The sequence below is a fragment of the Haliotis rufescens genome, unplaced genomic scaffold (assembly GCF_023055435.1).
Source record: "Haliotis rufescens isolate VD_foot unplaced genomic scaffold, xgHalRufe1.0.p SCAF_17, whole genome shotgun sequence".
Lineage (NCBI taxonomy): Eukaryota > Metazoa > Mollusca > Gastropoda > Lepetellida > Haliotidae > Haliotis > Haliotis rufescens.
In genome coordinates this window covers 84309-105047 of record NW_025963857.1, presented here as the reverse complement: position 1 = coordinate 105047, position 20739 = coordinate 84309, and the positions used below count along the sequence as shown (strand labels likewise).

General features: G+C 43.5%; 4 protein-coding genes and 1 long non-coding RNA gene across 6 annotated transcripts in view; 3 read left to right on the top strand and 2 right to left on the bottom strand.

Annotated features, from left to right (window-relative positions):
- LOC124121849 (protein IMPACT-like) overlaps positions 1-2011 on the top strand; it is a 35675-nt gene extending 33664 nt beyond the window's left edge. For both annotated transcript variants that reach the window (XM_048397378.1, XM_048397377.1), the window contains exon 11: positions 921-2011. In XM_048397378.1, coding sequence (XP_048253335.1) covers positions 921-959 — 39 coding nt within the window. In that variant the 3' untranslated portion in view covers positions 960-2011. The remainder of the gene's footprint in view (positions 1-920) is intronic.
- A 1287-nt stretch (positions 2012-3298) lies between these two features.
- On the bottom strand, positions 3299-13081 carry LOC125381137 (E3 ubiquitin-protein ligase TRIM56-like). The gene is made up of 3 exons (XM_048397376.1): positions 12986-13081; positions 7606-7897; positions 3299-5303 (listed from the first exon to the last, which is right to left on the bottom strand). Exons 1-3 carry the CDS (start codon positions 13064-13066, stop codon positions 4528-4530), a joined length of 1149 nt encoding a protein of 382 aa, XP_048253333.1. The 5' UTR covers positions 13067-13081; the 3' UTR covers positions 3299-4527.
- On the bottom strand, positions 3643-4383 carry LOC124114341 (protein lin-41-like). Its single transcript, XM_048397298.1, has one exon. The coding sequence runs from the start codon at positions 4381-4383 to the stop codon at positions 3643-3645; it is 741 nt and encodes a 246-aa protein (XP_048253255.1).
- On the top strand, positions 10320-11534 carry LOC124125249. Its single transcript, XM_048397380.1, has 2 exons — positions 10320-11100; positions 11319-11534. Exons 1-2 carry the CDS (start codon positions 10833-10835, stop codon positions 11459-11461), a joined length of 411 nt encoding a protein of 136 aa, XP_048253337.1. The 5' UTR covers positions 10320-10832; the 3' UTR covers positions 11462-11534.
- A 4368-nt stretch (positions 13082-17449) lies between the features above and the next one.
- On the top strand, positions 17450-19690 carry LOC124115154. Its single transcript, XR_007221697.1, has 3 exons — positions 17450-17525; positions 18657-18747; positions 19579-19690. It is a non-coding gene; the product is annotated as an uncharacterized LOC124115154 (long non-coding RNA).
- The last annotated feature ends 1049 nt before the right edge of the window (positions 19691-20739 follow it).

Below are 20739 nucleotides of genomic sequence, written 5' to 3'. Positions count from 1 at the left end.
TTACTTCATCACCTGCCCTGGTGTCTCGCTGAACATTTACTTCATCACCTGTCCTGGTGTCTCTGTGAACCTTTACTTCATCACCTGCCCTGGTGTCTCAGTGAATCTTTACTTCATCACCTGCCCTGGTGTCCCAGTGAATCTTTACTTCATCACCTGCCCTGGTGGCTCAGTGAATCTTTACTTCATCACCTGCCCTGGTGTCTCAGTGAACCTTTACTTCATCACCTGCCCTGGTGTCTCAGTGAACCTTTACTTCATCACCTGCCCTGGTGTGTCAGTGAATCTTTACTTCATCACCTGCCCTGGTGTGTCAGTGAATCTTTACTTCATCACCTGCCCCGGTGCCTCAGTGAATCTTTACTTCATCACCTGCCCTGGTGTCTCAGTGAATCTTTACTTCATCACCTGCCCTGGTGTCTCGGTGAATCTTTACTTCATCACCTGCCCTGGTGTCTCGGTGAATCTTTACTTCATCACATGCCCTGGTGTCTGAGTGGGAACACTGGGTGACATTACTTAACAAGATATATGGTTGCAAGTTCAGATCACATCATGGAATTGTCATGTAAAAAAATCCTGACTTTTTAACCAGTCAAAAATCAAAATTAGATGCAAATTAAATTATAAGTTTCAAAAGTAAAAACTCAAAGCAGGTCTTGCTTACACTGGTGATGTCTCCCACACTTTGCAGGAGGGCTCGGACGAGTCCAAATTTACAACTCGGGTACCCACCCCCTATTACCGGACCCTTCCCAGGTACCCGCTGTAGGTCTCAAGATTGGGAAAAGTTTGACTGTAGCTCTGGTACCCGAGTTACCCGTCCCAGCCCTACTTTGCAGCAGAGTAAACATGAACACAGCCTGTCCCCACACAACCTGCGTCATGTGCTTCATGTGAATCTATTCCTTGGGTTCCAGGAGGACAAGAAAGGCCCCCGGACGAGCAAGAAAAGGTGACACTCCACAAGATGGCCGTCTGTCTTGGTGAAGATCCTAACTATTGTACAGGATTTTTTTTAAGACTATTTGTGCAAGAGCTGTCCATATTTAAGGCTTCATTCCCCACTGAAGCATGTGATATTTTATGAAACATTTGTAAATAATAAATGGATGTGTCAAAAGCATGCTCATCATTTCCAAACATGAACCTTATTGTTTCAGTGAGAACTTCATTATCACAATGTGTCCTTTGGTTCTGCTGTATTCAGTCATTCTCGTGTGTTATACCCAATTCCCATCGATTCTCGTGGTAAATATACGTCTTCTTCATTTCATAGAGGGCATGTATATTGTTATACTAGCATTCAGATTTGGAAATGCTGTGAGAACTTTTGACACATCCCCCTAGTGAAGGATCTGAACATCAAACATGTTTTATTTGATAGGATAGGACAAAGTTTGAAACATAAGATTGAAATATTAATATCAATAAGTTTTTAATATAATATTAAGTAGGATGGATGATGTAGTTCTTTTAAGGTATTAGTATTCTTTTAATATGTATATAGATTGATTCTTGTTTATCGGAATATTTGTTTTAATTTATCTTTTAATGCATATGAGCTGGTTTCACCTGTGCAACAAGAAACACTATTTACAGTATCATGTCTCGTATCTACATGTTCATGGTTCTTTTGGTTGTCGGCAATTTGAAATTATTTCCTATATACTTGTGATAATGTACTTAAAAGTTAAACTATCATGTCCTTCTTGTGAAAGTGTGATACTAGATGAAGGTTGCCACTCTTCAACCTTCAAGATTCCATCCTTCATTGACGCAAGTTTTACAGCTTGACTATTGACAGAGTTTGATGAAGCTGGTCTGTGTTGTCAGCTGTGTTATCACTTACATGACCTCTCGGCAACTTGTTCTGGTGTCCCCCGCCGTGATATTGCTGGAATATTGCTAAAAGCGGCATAAAACCATACTCACTCACTCTAGGCAACTTGGCCATGTTACCATGGTTACAGGTATTATTTGTACATTTCAGATTTACGGAACAAATATGATACCTGCTTGTGGGTTTCACCAAAGTGTTAAACATCTGAGACAAATCTCATGAACATCAGATCTTTGCTCTTGTTACTCCAAAATGTGATCCTCCTAAATTCTCCCAAATCTTCGTTGCTAACATTTTAAACTGTTGACTACATATCCAGGTGAGCTACAGATCAGGTGAGCTAGAGACATGGCAATCTTTTATCTAAATCGCCACTGTGCCTTTATGTCCTGTACAGAGTATGTGCCTAGGAGTCTTTGTGGATGGGCATGTCACTACTGAAACGAAGCTGTGGCGGCAAATGTGTCTGGGGTGTTATTCATTATAGAATAGAGAGAGATATTATAAGTTGGATAACATTGGATGCCTAACGTAACCATGTGATGTGAAACACAACTTTGATGTTGACATATTTCTGTCTCCGTGTTGCACATCTACAGACACAGTTTCAGATCTGTAGGAAGGGTCCAGAGGAGAATAACTGCTCCATATTTAACAGCTGACATTGTGTTTTTGTTTCCCTTGATAACATCTCTAGCAAGGAGTACCATGGTATGCTATAGTATATGTAGTCGTGCTTCAAGACCATGCTGTACCTGTGTAGTTATGAATTAACATACCTCCTCTCAGTGAGAGTTGAGGCTAAACGCCGGCCTCGTGTAAATGTCCGGACTTAAACAGGTGAATGAAAATAAGCACTGGGGCTGTACATAGTGCCAGATCTCCAATAACCAACTGTCTTTTCCCTGGTATGAAGAAAAGAAGATAATAAATCTGTAACATCGTCACCCTGAAATAATAACACCAGGACTCTACCTCCAGGTCTAGGAGCTAGATGAAATAAAACAATGTTCCTGGTCACACAGAGAAAATGTGGTATTAGTGTTGTTACAACAGAGCCCTCAGCCATTGTGGCTTGGATACCTAATAAGTTGCAAAAGTGATCGTTGTGTTTGCTTGCAGAATTAACATGCTTGGTGTGACGAACAGTGACTGTCCGCAGCAAGATTGGTGGCTATTAACTTTTCAAAAACTTAAAAATAAATTATATTTTTGATAACAGTTTTATTTCTTCTTCTTATTGTGTTTGAGGTGAAGTAACTTTTGAATTCAGTTCATTTCTTGATTATTTACCTTGACTTATAAGAAATGCTTTCGGAAGAGATTTCTTGTGCATATGGAAAGGGTTTCAAGCTTTTGATTAACTGTTTTACTTAACTTCAACAAAGTCCGTTTCTAAACTTACCAGTAATCCAAAACAGAACTTTCAGAACTTTAAAAATATATGCACGGATCAAATATCAGGTCTGTCGACATTTATTAATAACATGTACACATAAAATCAATAAATGTATGACGTCCACCACACATCTTGGTAATCCTGATTACTTCACTATGTTGATGTATTTGAGAGTAACATGGACAGGTCTCGTATCGGAGATGTCTTTAAAACACAGTTGATGTATCGTGTACTGTGAGACATGCATGTGACTGAGATATCCTGAATAGTACATCGTCATCCATAAGGCAACCTGTGGATAATAAGTATCCTGCTGTTTGGGCGTTTATGAATTCCTTCCTAAAGACGACAGCAGCCTGAGAGAGTTCTATACTCATATATATGTCACAAACACACGTTGTCAGTGTTTACATGTGAACACCTTAATTACTCCTTCCCTACTGAGACAAACATACACGTGGCCATGTCCGTCTACACACACACCCTGGGGGTTGTTGATACCGTCCTGTTGTGTCAGTATGTTTCTGACAAACTGTCCTGACTCCGTCAGATGGATGACTCTGTATAGAAGGATGGCTGTCACCAGGATGTCACCTGTGCTGGTACTTGTGATACCCTGGGGAAGCTTCAGTGCTGTGTCTCCTGTAGGGCTGTAGGTGAACACCACATCTCCCTCGGGGGTCAGACACACGACACACTTGGTTCCACAGTCAGACACCAGGATGTTTCCTGTCCTCGTGGTACAGAGGAAGTTGGGATATTGTAAGATGTTGTTACCATTGTGGAGTGGACTGATTGACCTCAGCACGTTTCCCGTCATATCCAGGATATCAACACAGGGAGGAGACCGGGAACTAGCTGCTAGTGTTGATGGTGTCAAGGACGTTATGCCCAAGTACTGTTTGCTGGTTGTGATGGTTGACAGCAGCACCAGGTCAGGGTTGACTTCTACTGTTACAATCTGATAGATGTTCAGGACAGTGACGGCCACCTGGTTGTATGTCAACTTTGTCAGACTCCATGGTTGACCACCCAGACTGAGTTTACTGTGACGTGTCTGGTTATTCCTGGTGTAGAAGGACTTCACACTGTTGTAGTTCCAGTCTGTGACTACAACTGTATCTGTGTCATTCACCACCATCACTGTCACGTCACCCGGGCATGGTGTGTTACTGTCGCCTGCTACTTTGACGTCAGTGGTGTCGTGTAACACAGGAGTAGCCGTCAGGTCCAGCACACTCTCATACAGGACGTCTATCTCACCCAGCTGTAGATCGTCCAGAGATTAACTCAGCTTGTCCGTGTCCTGTCTGAATGTGACCTTGGTTATTCTTCCTCTCGCCTTCACATCTGCGTCTCCGACAGCCTCCACATCACCTGCCTCACATCCCTGATACATCTCATACACATCCATGTCACACTCAGATTGTAGAGCCTGGTCTATCAGCTCCGCCTGTTGTTGGTACATCTGTACTGACATCTCACCTGACTTAATGTCTGCTTTCAGTTGCCCGATGTGTTTATATGAAATGTCTTCCATCTGATCTAACAGCTTCCTCTCCTTCTCCTTGGCCTGATTGATAACTTTCTGGCATGCGGACTGAATGTTCGATTTCATCCGTGAATAATGATCTCTCCCTAATTTCTCTTTCAACTTCTTTTCATTCACACGTAGTTTCATCTCATCTTCCTTCTTTGATAATGCCTTCTTCACTTCTCTCAGCTGTGTTTTCATTGTCGTTATCTGTGACGTGATCGTGACAACGGCGTCACATTTCCTGTGGTAAATGATGCAACATTTCTGACATGCTGCTCTCTTGCAATCCTTACAGAGAAATTCTAGCGACTCCTGTCTGTGCTCTCTGCACATGATCTTGACCTTTCGTCTTCCCTTAGCCTTTACCTCTCCAGACAGGTCAGTGACGTCATGCTGACGAAATGATGGGATGCGGTTGTGAGCTCCAGTACATTTGTCACAGAGTGCCTCATCACAGACCGAGCACCAAACAACAGCCGGAGTTGTCTCCCCATCTTCTTGGCAGTAGGTACAGTAGGTCGTCTCTGTAAACACATTACAGTTGCATAATAACATTTCACCTACTTAAACTATTTACATGTGTTTATATCTCCTTATATCTTTCTAGCAACGGAAACACTATCAGCAACAGGAGATGGACCAATTAAATAAAACCTACTTACTTAAGCATTTGGTATACATTTTATCACTTATGGAAATCTATTTAGTACCCAGTTCGTGTGTGCACTTTAGTAGCTGGTCACTGCAGGAGTGGGTGGGACAGGGTGGGACAGGGCGGGACAGTCGAACGGGACTGCAGGGGTGGGTAGGACAGGATTGGACTGCAGGGTTGGGAGGGACGGGGGAATGGGACTGCAGGGGTGGGAGAGACAGGGCGGGACAGAGCAACGGGACTGCAGGGGTGGGAGGGACAAGACGGGACAGGGGAATGGGACTGCAGGGGTGGGAGGGACAGGGCGGGGAAGTGGAATGGGACTGCAGGGGTGGGGGGGGGGGGGGGGGGGGGTAGCAGGGGAAATGGGGCTACAGGGGTGGGAGAGACAGGGCGGGGCAATCGAACTGCAGGGGTGGGCGGGGCAGGGGAATGGGACTTCAGGGTTGGGAGGGACAGGGCGGGATAGGGGAATGGGACTGCAGGGGTGGGAGGGACAGGGCGGGACATGGGAAAGGGACTGCAGGGGGGGGGGGGGGAAGCGCGGGACAGGGGAATGGAACTGCAAGGTAGGGAGAAACAGGGCGGGAGAGGGGAATTGGACTGCAGGGGTGGGAGGGACAGGGGACTGGGACTGCAGGGGTGTGAGGGATGGGTGTATGAGACTGCAGGGGTGGATGGGACAGGGCGGAACAGGTGTATGGGACTGCAGGGGTGGGTGGGACAGGGTGGAACAGGTGTATGGGACTGCAGGGGTGGGTGGGACAGGGCGGAACAGGTGTATGGGACTGCAGGGGTGGGTGGGACAGGGCGGAACAGGTGTATGGGACTGCAGGGGTGGGAGGGACAGGGCGGAACAGATGTATGGGACTGCAGGGGTGGGTGGGACAGGGCGGAACAGGTGTATGGGACTGCAGGGGTGGGTGGGACAGGGCGGAACAGGTGTATGGGACTGCAGGGGTGGGTGGGACAGGGCGGAACAGGTGTATGGGACTGCAGGGGTGGGAGGGACAGGGCGGAACAGATGTATGGGACTGCAGGGGTGGGAGGGACAGGGCGGAACAGGTGTATGGGACTGCAGGGGTGGGTGGGACAGGGCGGAACAGATGTATGGGACTGCAGGGGTGGGAGGGACAGGGCGGAACAGGTGTATGGGACTGCAGGGGTGGGTGGGACAGGGCGGAACAGATGTATGGGACTGCAGGGGTGGGAAGGACAGGGCGGAACAGATGTATGGGACTGCAGGGGTGGGAGGGACAGGGCGGAACAGATGTATGGGACTGCAGGGGTGGGAGGGACAGGGCGGAACAGATGTATGGGACTGCAGGGGTGGGAGGGACAGGGCGGAACAGATGTATGGGACTGCAGGGGTGGGAGGGACAGGGCGGAACAGATGTATGGGACTGCAGGGGTGGGTGGGACAGGGCGGAACAGGTGTATGGGACTGCAGGGGTGGGAGGGACAGGCGGAACAGGTGTATGGGACTGCAGGGGTGGGAGGGACAGGGCGGAACAGATGTATGGGACTGCAGGGGTGGGAGGGACAGGGCGGAACAGATGTATGGGACTGCAGGGGTGGGAGGGACAGGGCGGAACAGATGTATGGGACTGCAGGGGTGGGAGGGACAGGGCGGAACAGGTGTATGGGACTGCAGGGGTGGCAGGGACAGGGCGGAACAGATGTATGGGACTGCAGGGGTGGGAGGGACAGGGCGGAACAGATGTATGGGACTGCAGGGGTGGGTGGTACAGGGTAAGAGACATCCTATCCTAAATAATCCCATTCTATTCCTCAATTCTAATATCTGCAGTGATTTTATCTGCACAGTGGAAAGACAACAACCATGTGCCTGCATTATGTAAATCTCAACATTATACAAGGCATAAACCACCAAAGGCCAGTGCCGATGATAGCGAGTTAGATACGGTTTGAAATGAATAGAATGCCTGAACTACTTCCAAAAGTGCAAGTCTGTATACAATCACTATTTCAAAGTCTTGTTCATGAGTAATATGATAGATGAAACGATTGTGCAAAAACTCAAGTATGTCAATAGTTCATCGAGTTTGGAGCTTCTTGCACATAGTGTCGATGTATACTCTGGTGTTTAGGGAAAATTAAAAATGTCTGTCGTTAGTAGTTAATCCGCCTGGGAGAAAATCAGCTGTATCTACCTTTATACCCCGGACCAAACGAGTCCAAGAGTCCCTGGATGACAAAGCTAGGTTTGACGTCATCCGCCCACTTCTCCACTGGTCTCTCAGGGGCAGACACTTTCGTCATCTTGTTGCAGAATGGACAGAGGAGGGACTTGGCACTGATGGCTTCTGGTCTGGTCTTGGTGTAGTTGACGACACATTTCCGACAAAAGGTGTGATTACACACAAGTGTACAGGGATTATCGAACACCTCTGTGCATATTGTACAGGTCAGGAAATGTTCCGTAAGCTTCTGAGAGGTTGCCATCTGAAACATGGTAAGGTTCAGGATTTCAACAGTACAACGACAAGAAAATGATACGAAATAATTTCTGGAGCATTGATGAACGATTTGTATTAATTGTGTGTAGAGCAACCCACATTGCCATTGCTACTTTAGTTTTAGAACCATTGAAGCTAACAAAAGATCGTGGGAGTTTGAAAAGGAGTATAACCATTTCTGAGCCAGCGTAGATTTATTCGCGAACTACACGTGCGCACGGTTAATCGAAAAGGGCAACAACGCGACCCGTTCATTTAAACAAGCTTTGGGTTATGACCTTGAGGATGACCTAAACCCTAGGTTTGACATATCAAGTGTACAAGAAACATACTCCCATATGATTAAGAAATGAAAGATATGATATATTTCAGATGTCCATGCACCCAGTGATCAAATTTAAAAAAAACCCTTACACATGGCTGCTTTATCATACACCGGATAGTGTCTATTTCCTAAATGTCAAGAATTGTTCTTAGTTTTCTGAAAAAGGAAACAGTAAAATATAAATACAATAACAACCTGTCTTAGCGAGATGTTAAACAACCACCTAACCATAATTATTCATGAATCTTCGTTTCTATGATAAAATTAAAACAGTAAAGAATTCAACTGAAACATCTCCATTGAAATATGAAGTCTGCAATTGTGTATATAGTAGCTTGGATTTGAGACAATCTCTTGACTCGAAACTGTACTGGGAGCCGAAACACGTTTGAATATCTCCCGCCATATTCTTAGTGGGTCACTGGTCCTCATTACCATAACGAAAGTAGACGACTCACTTCCGTGTTGTAAACAGTATGTAGGTATACAGGTGATCACACACTGGATATTGTGGTGACTATGGCATAAACCAGTACAGGATATTAATACACACACATTGCTGACAACTCATACATATGATTATCTATTAACGTTGACTCGTCATGATCTGTATATGAACGAATCCAACAAACGATACACGACTTTGTTGTAGTCTTGGACAGAGAGTTGTAAATAACCTCAACAGGGAATACTTGATAAATAAGATGACCAGTTACACTATGTTCGTGTTTCCATACACATAGATACCGGAATAAACCGTTCAGCATTCAGTGTATAATGATATATGCTGTCTTACCACTGCGTCACTGCACAGGGAATACTTGATAAATAAGATGACCAGTTACACTATGTTCGTGTTTCCATACACATAGATACCGGAATAAACCGTTCAGCATTCAGTGTATAATGATATATACTGTCTTACCACAGCGTCACTTCACAGCCTCCACTTTCCGTGTGGGTGGGTGTAACGCACTGGCGGTGTATAGGAAAAGTGAATACCCATGACAGAATATCCCCCTACTGGACAAGGTTCCACTAACAAAATCAGAATCAGTGGACCAGCAGTGTTCGTAGAGAGCATTCAGTGCAGATTAACCAATCTGGCATTTGTGATTGGATGATTCTATGTAAATCGTTTATGTTTTTTTAATGTACTCCCATCCAGTAATTAAAACTAACCATGTTTGTTTCTATATTAAGTGCTGTCATTTTTAACATGATGACTTATGCTGAATGTGACCACAGATATTTTCAAGCAAGTGACATTTGGCGCGGAACTGGTGTGTAGTAAATTCTATAAATCCCTAGATACGTCTGACACAGTGAAATAGATCCATGTGTGTGTAGTTATGTTCTATAAATTCCTAGATACGTGTGGCTAAGTAAAATAGATCAATTAGTGTGCAGTGATGTTCTATAAATCTCTGGACACGTGTGGCCCAGTGAATTAAGTCCATGTGTGTGTGGTTATGTTGTATAAATGTATGGAGACGGCAGGCCCAGTGAAATAGATCTGTGGGTGTGTACTTACGTTCTAGGAATGATTGGACACGAGTGGCCAAGTGAAATCGATCCATGGGTACATATCAAATGGTCGGTTCTTAACCAGCCTCTTCTTCAAGTCTTCACAGATTCCTCCCCAGACCATGGTGCCTCTGCCTCCAAATGGCTGAACTTCTTGGACACAGTTCGGTGATGGGCGTTCACCTTGACGTCTGTACACACGCTGACCACCATAAGCTCGGAATAAGTAAAATCTGTTCTCATCAGAGAAAACGTTTCGTCCCTAGTCTTGAACCTGCAAACGCCGGCGTATACGTCATTCCATGGCCGGGTCGAGGTAACCGGTACCATATTCCTTCAATCTCCGTGACACTGTCTGTCGACTGACATGATGTACAATTGCCGTGGATGACGTTGTTGTGACGGGGATGAAGCGGGTTTGGATATGAAATCCACGGATGAAACGGTCTTCAATGGGCGATACCACCAGTTCTCTCTCTCTCTCTCTCTCTCTCTCTCTCTCTCTCTCTTTCTCTCTATCTCTCTCCCTCGCTCTCTTTTTAGCGTTAAGGGCAAAATGGTTGTGAAAATTCTATGAGAACATAGTAAACAACAAAAGTTTGATGCCTCTAGCTACCTCAATAAGAAAGCTGTATGCACTTTCGATTAAATAAGCTTGAACCTCATTCAAAGGTAGCACACAACCTTGCCCCTCAAATGCCCTCCCCCAAGGATAATATGTGTAGGATCAAAACCGCGCCCGAGGTTTTGTTTGGGAAGTATGCCCGCGGAGGAGGGAAAGGGGGGAGGGGCGATAGGCCCGACCCCCTTTTCCGAGGCCAAGGGCATACTTCCCAAACAAAACCGAGGGCAAGTTTTTGATCTCACTTATGAACTGATCAAATAATATGAATTAGAAATAATTTTACTAATTGGTATTAACATGACTTCATTGATATTAACTGTTGAGAGCTTAACTGCAATACGCGGGGAGTACATCCGCGCGCTGCACGAGACGCACGTGCTTCAGGCCCGTTGTAACAATGAGCGCACGTGGTTCAAGCCAGTCGAATGAATTCCACTGAAGAGGATGGACGCAGACAACGATATATTTCTGACGCAGTCAGTTTTTAAAGAATCGGCATCCTGTGCTGAAGAAGACAAGGAAAGTGATGACTTTAAATTCCGTTTAGGAGATCCACTCTCCGAGCGTGAAATAACCTTACAAGTTACCGTCAAAAGACTGTGCAAGACGTTCGGTATTGAGGGCATGAAGATAAACCATTCCTTGAGAGCCACGGCAGCCTCTCGACTGTATCAAGGTGACGTTGATGAACAAATGATTTGCGAAATTACCGGTAGGTTGATAAACATTTTAGTCCTGCAGTAATAAGAAATTTTTATTCAGCAAAAGTCATAACATATCAAAGAAATATTTTTTCCAAACCAGTAAGATGCTCTTTTTTATTTATGATATATATGGTAATATTGGTGTTTTTGGAATCTGTAATAGTTTTTAAGTGTATTTGTATGCTGTATGTGTAATACTTTCAGTAATCTGAACAATTTGTTTCAGGACATCGGAGCGACGCCGTTCAAAATTACAAGAGAACTTCTGACAACCAAAAGGCAACGGTCTCTGACATACTTAGTATTTTGAAAAAAATGAACTCGCCATCACGTGAAGAAGCTGATCCCAAAAGAGCAGATGACCAATGACCTGAAGACAAACTAAATCGAACTGTGACGCTCAATTTCAATTTCATCTAATATCAATAAATAGTTGAGCCATGTTCTGTTGTTTGTTTTTTCATGCAGAAAGGTAATTCAATACAGAGGGTATTTTTCGGGACAAAAACCAGGCTTTCAGTAGAAAATCTCCCGGGATTTCTTGCAGAAAGCCCGGGGCTTACCCTAGGAATGCCCGGGGCTTACCCTGGGAATGCCCGGTAAACTACCAGTAGAGGTTTAGTCGGTAAGAGAAGACCCTGGCGAGACAATAGAGTGACGTCACTAGAGGTTTATAAATACAAACCTTCCTCCTACCGTAGTAAACACAAGTGAACAAAGTACATTTTTGACTGTATGACATTCAGGCCCAATTTGACCTTCACTATCGTCTCAAAATGTTCAAGACGATTCCATCAGACGATTCAGATTGCATATTAACTACACATGTTGATCCAAAATGGAATTCAAGGTTGCAACACAAGTATAGCTTTCTAAATGAAAGTAGGTCACTGTGAACTGTCACCACTTGTCAAACGTGTTTTCAAATAACATAAGTACATGCATAACACTTAAATAAGTATCTGCATAAGTTAAATTGGCAAACACAGATTACGAATGCCCTTCACGGTGAACTTGACCTTGTATACGAGGGTCACTCACAACTATTTCGTCTCAAATGAACAAGCTTCGGGCTATGACCTTGAGGATGACCTTAACCCTTGACTTAACATATCAAGTGTACAAGAAACATACTCCCATATGATTGAGAAATGAAAGATATGATATATTTCAGATGTCCATGCACCCAGTTATCAAATTCAGGGAAAACTTACACGGGGCTGCTTAATCATACACCAGATAGTGTCTATTTGCTATATGTAAAGAATACTGAAAAAGGAAACAGTAAAATAAAATAACAACCTGTCTTAGCAAGATGTTAAACAACCACCTGACCATGTTTATTAATGAATCTTGGTTTCTATGATAAAATTAAAACACTAAAGTATTCAACTGAAACATCTCCATTGAAATATGAAGTCTGCAATTGTGGATATGGTAGCTTGGATTTGAGACATTCTCTTGACTCGACTAGGCCCTGAAACACGTTTAAATATCTCCCGCCATATTCCTAGTGGGGCACTGGTCCTCATTACCATAACGAAAGTAGACGACTGACTTCCGTGTTGTAAACAGTATGTAGGTATACAGGTAACACACTGGAGATTGTAGTGAAAATGGCATAAACCAGTACAGGATATTAATACACACACATTGCTGACAACTCATACACTTAATTATCGATTAACGTTGACTCGTCATGATCTGTATATGAACGAATACAACAAACGATACACGACTTTGTTGTGATCTTGGATAGAGAGTTATAAATATCCTCAACAGGGAATACTTGATAAATAAGATGACCAGTTACACTATGTTCGTGTTTCTATACACATCAATACCCAGATAAACCACTCAGCATTCAGTGTATAATGATATATACTGTCTTACCACAGCGTCACTGCACAGCCTCCTCTTACCCAATGGGTGTGTGTAATGCACTGGCGGTGTATAGGAAAAGTGAATACCCATGACAGAATATCCCCCTACTGGACAGTGGGTTCCACTAACAAAATCAGAATCACTCGTTCGACCAGCAGTGTTCGTAGAGTCGTATAGAGCATTCAGTGCAGATTTACCAATCTGTCATTTGTGATTGGATGATTCTGTGGAAATCTTTTATGGTTTTTTTTTTAATGTACTCCCATCCAGTAATTAAAACTAACCATGTTTGTTTCTATATTAAGTGCTGTCGTTTTTATCATGATGACTTATGCTGAATGTGACCACAGATAGTTTCAAGCAAGTGACATTTGGCGCGGAACTGGTGTGTAGTAATATTCTATAAATTCCTAGATACGTCTGACACAGTGAAATAGATCCATGTGTGTGTAGTTATGTGCTATAAATCTCTGGACACGTGTGGCTAAGTAAAATAGATCAATTAGTGTGCAGTGATGTTCTCTAAATATCTGGACACGTGTGGCCCAGTGAATTAAGTCCATGGGTGTGCAGTTATGTTGTATAAATGTATGGAGGCGGTAGGCCCAGTGAATAGATCTGTGGGTGTGTACTTACGTTCTAGAAATGGTTGGACACGAGTGGCCAAGTGAAATCGATTCTTGGGTACATATCAAATGGTCGGTTCTTAACCAGCCTCTTCTTCACGTCTTCACAGATTCCTCCCCAGACCATGGTGCCTCTGCCTCCAAATGGCTGAACTTCTTGGACACAGTTCGTTGACGGGCGTTCACCTTGACGTCTGTACACACGCTGACCACCATAAGCTCGGAATAAGTAAAACTTGTTCTCATCAGAGTAAAGTTTTCGCCCCTAGTCTTGAACCTGCAAACGCCGGTGTCAACGTCATTCCACGGTCGGGTCGAGATAATCGGATACCATGTCCCTTCAATCTCCGTGACACTGTCTGTCGACTGACATGATGTGCAATTGCCGTGGATGACGTTGTTGTGACGGGGATGAAGCGGTTTTGGAGATGAAGTCCACGGATGAAACGGTCTTCAATGGGCGACACCACCAGTTCTCTCTCTCTCTCTCTCTCTCTCTCTCTCTCTCTCTCTCTCTCTCTCTCTCTCTCTCTGGGCTACTGTTAAGCGAGGAATGTGTTGTGTGTTCATTTGTTACCTGTGGTCAGAACGTTGGCAGTCAGCAGCTAAATAAACAGTTTTTATTTTGGTTCTATTTGTGAGACATATTTTACCACGATATCATTCTCTATGTTTTACTTTATAAAGTAAATAGTCATTGTGTCCAATTACAGGTTATCTTTTTTGGGGGCGCCAGTTTATTAAATATTTTCAAATATTTGCATAATCCATAACAGCTCAAAACGTCACAGTTGGTCAAGATAAGAATATTGTTTCCCAAACAGCTGACAGTGTTTTTGTTTCCCTTGAGAACATCTCTAGCAATGAGTACCGTGGTATGCTGTAGTATATGTAGTCGTGCTTCAAGACCATGCTGCTCCTATATAGTTCTGAAGTAACATACTTCCTCTCAGTGAGAGTTGAGAGTTAACGCAGGCCTCGTGTAAATGCCCGGGCTTAAACAGGTCAATGAAAATAAGCACTGGGGCTGTACATAGTGCCAGATCCCTAATAGCCATCAGGCATGTCTGATTCGACTGACCTTTCCCCGGTATGAAGAAAAGAAGATAATAAATCTGTAACATCGTAACCCTGAAATAATAACACCAGGACTCTACCTCCAGGTCTAGGAGCTAGATGAAAAAAAACATGTTCCTGGTCACACAGAGAAAATGTGGTATTTGTGTTGTTATACACCAACCGTCACATTACTGACTTGATTTTTCCTCCTTTTGTCTTTTTAAATTATTGTCCTCAGCTTTATCTCTTTTATATATTGTATAAATACATGTCATCTTATTGTACAGATTTAGGACTGATTTGTTAAACGTTTTACATCTGAATTTTATCAGTGTTGTAATTTTAAAACAGCATTTTTAGTTGAAATTTACATCATTATAAATGTTTTATTGACAATAGATCACTTCTTGTATGTAGTGAGCTAATTGTACCTGGTAAAAATAGGAATAACTCTGGTTATTGAGGTGCCCCTGGTACAAAAAATCGGGGGAAATAATGATAATAATAAATCCAACAATTACAACAGAGCTCTCAGCTATTGTGGCTTGGATACCTAATAAGTTGCAAAAGTGGTCGTTGTGTTTGCTTGCAGAATTAACATGCTTGGTGTGACGAACAGTGACTGTCCGCAGCAAGATTGGCGGGCGTCCTTAACAGATGGAATGGACCGCCTCTTTGGTATAGTGGTAGAGCGTCTGCCCGAGGAGCGGGGGTTCGATCCCCTGCTGCATCATGTCAAAAGACGTTCAAAGATTATACTTGTTGTTACCCTGTCTGGCACTCGGCATTAAGGGGCTAAAACAAAGACTGGTCGGCTCGGCATCATGCTGTGTTTGAGTGAGGTATTCATGTTTATGTGGTACTCAATGGGCTAGCACAATAAAATCGGCATTAGTCTGAACTTGTAAAAGCAGCCACACTCACGTGCATTTTAGTGCAATAACCTTGAACACGACGTTAAACTCAATTTCACCTCAGCTCACCTCACCTCACCTTAAAGTATGGAAGTATGAATCATTATGGATGTCAATAGAAGCCGTTTCTAAAATTACCAGTAGTCCAAAAGAGAACCTGCAGAGCATTTTAAAAATATAGGCACGGATCAAATTTCAGGTCTATCGACATGTATTAATAACATGTATAAGTAAAACTAACAAATCTCGACCGCCCACGGGAAATTTAATGTATTCTTATTATATATAATTACTTTTCACAAAACACAATGATCGTTTCATTATGCAGTTACTTCGAGTTTGCTGTGTTTTACTTTTGTAATCTATGGACTTTTATTGATAACATGTACATATACAAAAAATGTATGACCGTCAACCACACGTCTTGGTAATCCTGATTACTCCCCTATGTTGATGTTTTTGAGATAAACATACACCCCTGTACACACACATACACCCCTGTACACACACATACACCCCTGTACACACAAATACACCCATGTACACAAACATACACACCTGTACACACACATACACCCCTGTACACCCCTGTACACATACATACACCCCTGTACACACACATACATCCCTGTACACACACATACACCCCTGTACACACACACACCTGTACACACACATACACCACTGTACACGCACACACACCCCTGTACACACACATACACCCTGTACACATACACCCCTGTACATAGATACACCCCTGTATACACACATACACCTCTGTACACACACATACACCCCCGTACACACATATACACCCCTGTACACACACATCCCTGTACACACACATACACCTCTGTACACACACATACACCCCTGTACACACACATACACCCCTGTACACACACATACACCTCCGTACACACACATACACCTCTGTACACACACATACACCCCTGTACACACACATACACCCCTGTACACACACATACACCTCTGTACACACACATACACCCCTGTACACACACATACACCCTGTACACACACACCCCTGTACACACACACACCTCTGTACACACACACACTTCCCTGTACACACACATACACACACCCTACACACACACACCTGTACACCCCCACACACCCCTGTACACACACATACTCCCCTGTACACACACATACACCCCTGTACACACACAAACAACCCTGTACACCCCACACACCCCTGTACAGACATATACACCTCTGTACACGCATATACACCCCTGTACACACACATACACCCCTGTACACACACACACCCTGTACACACACATACACCCCTGTAGACACACATACACCCCTGTACACACGCACATACACCCCTGTACACACACATACACCCCTGTACACACATACACCCCTGTACACACACATACACTCCTGTACACACACATACACCCCTGTACACACACATACACCCCTGTACACACACATACACCCCTGTACACACACATACACACCTGTATACACACATACATCCCTGACACACACGCACGTGAAGATCCGGGGTAGAATAGGTCTTTAGCAACCCATGCTTGTAGTAAAAGGTGATTATGCTTGTCGTAAGAGGTGACTAACAGGATCGGGTGGTCAGGCTCACTGACTTGATTGATGCATGTCATTGTATCCCAATTGCGTGGATCGATGCTCATATCAGTCACTGGATTGTCTGGTCCAGACGCGATAATTTACACACCACCCTCATATAGCTGGAATATTAATGAGTGGAGTGTTAAACAACAAACAAACAAACACATACACCCCTTTTCATAAACATGCACTGAATACACATACATGCACTTAACATACTGTCTGAATAAGTTGTTTTGTGTTTCAGATAGAGCTTGTGAGGAATAAATTACTGGAGAACAGGAAGATAGCAGCAGCTACCCACAACATCGTGGCCTACAGGTGTGTACAGGAGTCTCGGGGACAGGAGCGCACAAGTTGACAGTGTTTATTTGTTTATTTGTTTATTTGTTTATTGATCTTGACACTGTTTTTAGGATGGACTTTATTAGCAATGATTGAAAACTTTCTTCATTATTTCCACCTCTTCCTAAGAAGTAAAAACCTCACTCCCCTACCCAGAGTACCATGCGGCCATAGTACCGTATATCGCCATTTATAAAGTGACCCAACGTATAAGACAACACCCCTGTACAAGCCTTTAAAATCGATGCACACAGGATTATGTTGAAAACTGATTAGCAACTAGGGCTGGGATAAGTAACTCGGGTACTCGGGCCGGGTGGGTCCTGAGTAGGATCCGGGTACCCACAGTACTACTCAGACCTGTGGTTAGTCGCCTGATATATTTAGTGATAAACACTCAGCATAGCTCAGTGGTTACACTACAAGTGGCTAATGTTCGCATTTCTTTCTGACAATGCATACATTCCTTTAGTATATGTTTGAATAAAGATAAAGCTTCAGTCAACTTCAGTGTACACATGATCTGATCATTTGATACATGAATCTAAACTGTTTTTGCCAGGGCTGCAGTAAAACAATTCCAATCGGACATTTTGTTCCCAACTCCTTGAGTCCTACAGTGGGTAGGGTCGGGTAATAGGGGGTCGGGAGTAAATCTGGACTCGTCCCAGCCCTATTAGCAACACAGTTCATCATAGTTGACTCGGAACCCTCGGCCACCCCTTGTACAAGTGATGTGGGTTCGAATCCCGTCTCACCTCGATTATGTTTCTAGGTTTGTGAGCACCATACCCGTGCTTGTTGGTTTCACCGAAGTGGTAAACGTCTGAGACCTGCATCACTTCGGGCTTTCCTCCCACATTAAGCTGACACGCCGTGAAATGACTGGAACACTTTTAAAAGTGGCGTTAAACCCCACTCACTCACTCACTTACCTTGTACAAGTGATGCTGTAATCCACCTACACCTGTCTCATGTTGCGGTCGTCAGATTTGTATGCTAATGATTTCTGACAGTCCTGGACTTCAATAAGAAGTCAGGAGAATACTCCAGGACACCAGGTGCCTGTTCAGTGAGTGTTGTCTGATTACTTCACTCGTATTTCAGGATCCGAGTCCCCAACTCGGACATCATGTACCAGAGCTGTGAGGACGAAGGAGAGTTCGGAGCTGGACAGAGAATGCTGCATCTCCTCAATGTAAGGGCAGCGAGGCATGTAACAGAGAACTGTTTCAGCTGGGGATGTTATAGGTGTAGGACAAAGCATGTCTGAGGGTTTTTAGGATATTTGAGCTTTATATGAGGTTTTATTCCAAGGATAAGGGTTTTAAATATCATAAAAACCCAAGGAGAAGTGTTTTATCCAACAAAAGAAACTTAAGGCAACGTTTATCAACATTTTTATAGTTTTAAACATGCTTTGCATTAACCTTAGGAATCGGGCGTACAATATTTGTTGCAGGCATATGGTGCTTGAAACAGACATTTTTAAAGCATTGTGATTTATCATCGTATCTGTAGCCTAGTGGTACACTCACTGGGATAAATTATTTAAAATATATATAATGCTGGCGATATTATAACATCCCTGTTTATGAGATTTATTCCCACTGGAGAACAATAGCATGACGTCACTATAGGTTTATAAACCTGAGGAGGGAGGGCCAGGTGGACAGTTTATTCAGTAAAAGTTTTCCAAACCAAATAACTTACATCGGCATATGCTATTCAAGCACATATGTATCAAGTATGGTAGAGGTAGCGTTTGGCATAAATAGAGAGCTGAGAGAAATTAAAACCTTTTTTTTAATAGTTCCATGTAATGTTGACAGTTATTGTTAGCCTCAAGAAGATCAAAGGATGGATCCCAACAATGATATTTTGTAGTGTACAGGTTATGATCATCTCACCTCCAGAATGTTGAGATCTGATTGCCGCACGTGATCTTGATAAAATACTATGTACCCTGTCTTGGAGGGAAATATCTTGAGTGAGGTGATTGTCAATATAGTGACTCCTCTTCCTCTAGATTCTGAATGCGGAGAACGTGATGGTGGTGGTGACTCGGTGGTACGGTGGCATCCATCTCGGCCCGGACAGATTCAAGCACATCAATAACCTCTCCAGGGAAATCCTGCTGGAGCACAAACCATGTGCACAGTAAACCTTATTTATCTCAGTGAATCTTTACTTCATCACCTGCCCTGGTGGCTCAGTGAATCTTTACATAATCATCTGCCTTGGTGTCTCTGTGAATCTTTACTTCATCACCTGCCCTGGTGTCTCAGTGAATCTTTACTTCATCACCTGCCCTGGTGTGTCAGTGAATCTTTACCTCATCACCTGCCCTGGTGTCTCAGTGAATCTTTACCTCATCACCTGCCCTGGTGTCTCAGTGAATCTTTACTTCATCACCTGCCCTGGTGTCTCAGTGAATCTTTACCTCATCACCTGCCCCGGTGTCTCAGTGAATCTTTACTTCATCACAGGCCCGGGTGTCTCAGTGAACATTTACTTCATCACCTGTCCTGGTCACTCAGTGAATCTTTACCTCATCACCTGCCCGGGTGTCTCAGTGAATCTTTACCTCATCACCTGCCCTGGTGACTCAATGATCCTTTACTTCATCACCTGCCCGGTGGATCAGTTGGAACACACTGGATGACAATACTAAACAAGATATATGGTTGCCAGTTCAGTTCACATCATGGAATTGTCATGTAAAAAAACTTTTTAACCAGTCAAAAATCAAAATTAGATGCAAATTAAATGATATACTTCAAAAGTAAAAACTCAAAGCGGGTCTTACTTACACTGGTGATGTCTCCAACACTTTGCAGGAGGGCTGGGACGAGTCCAAATTTACTACTCCGGTACCCATCCCCTATTACCCGATCCTTCCCAGGTGCCCGCTGTAGGTCTCAAGATTGGGAAAAGTTTGACTGTAGCTCTGGTAAAATGTGTTTAGATACTCGTATGAAACGATATACACTGAAGTTGACTGAAGTTTGATCTTCATTCAAACATATAAAAATAGAAGGAATGGGTGTTGTCAGGAAGAACTGCGAACATGTGTGACTTGTAGTTTAAACATAGAGTTGTAGAGATTTTTGTCATTTAACAATATATCCAGCTAACAACACGTCCGGGGTGTGATATTCTATGAAACATTTGTAAATAATAAATGGGG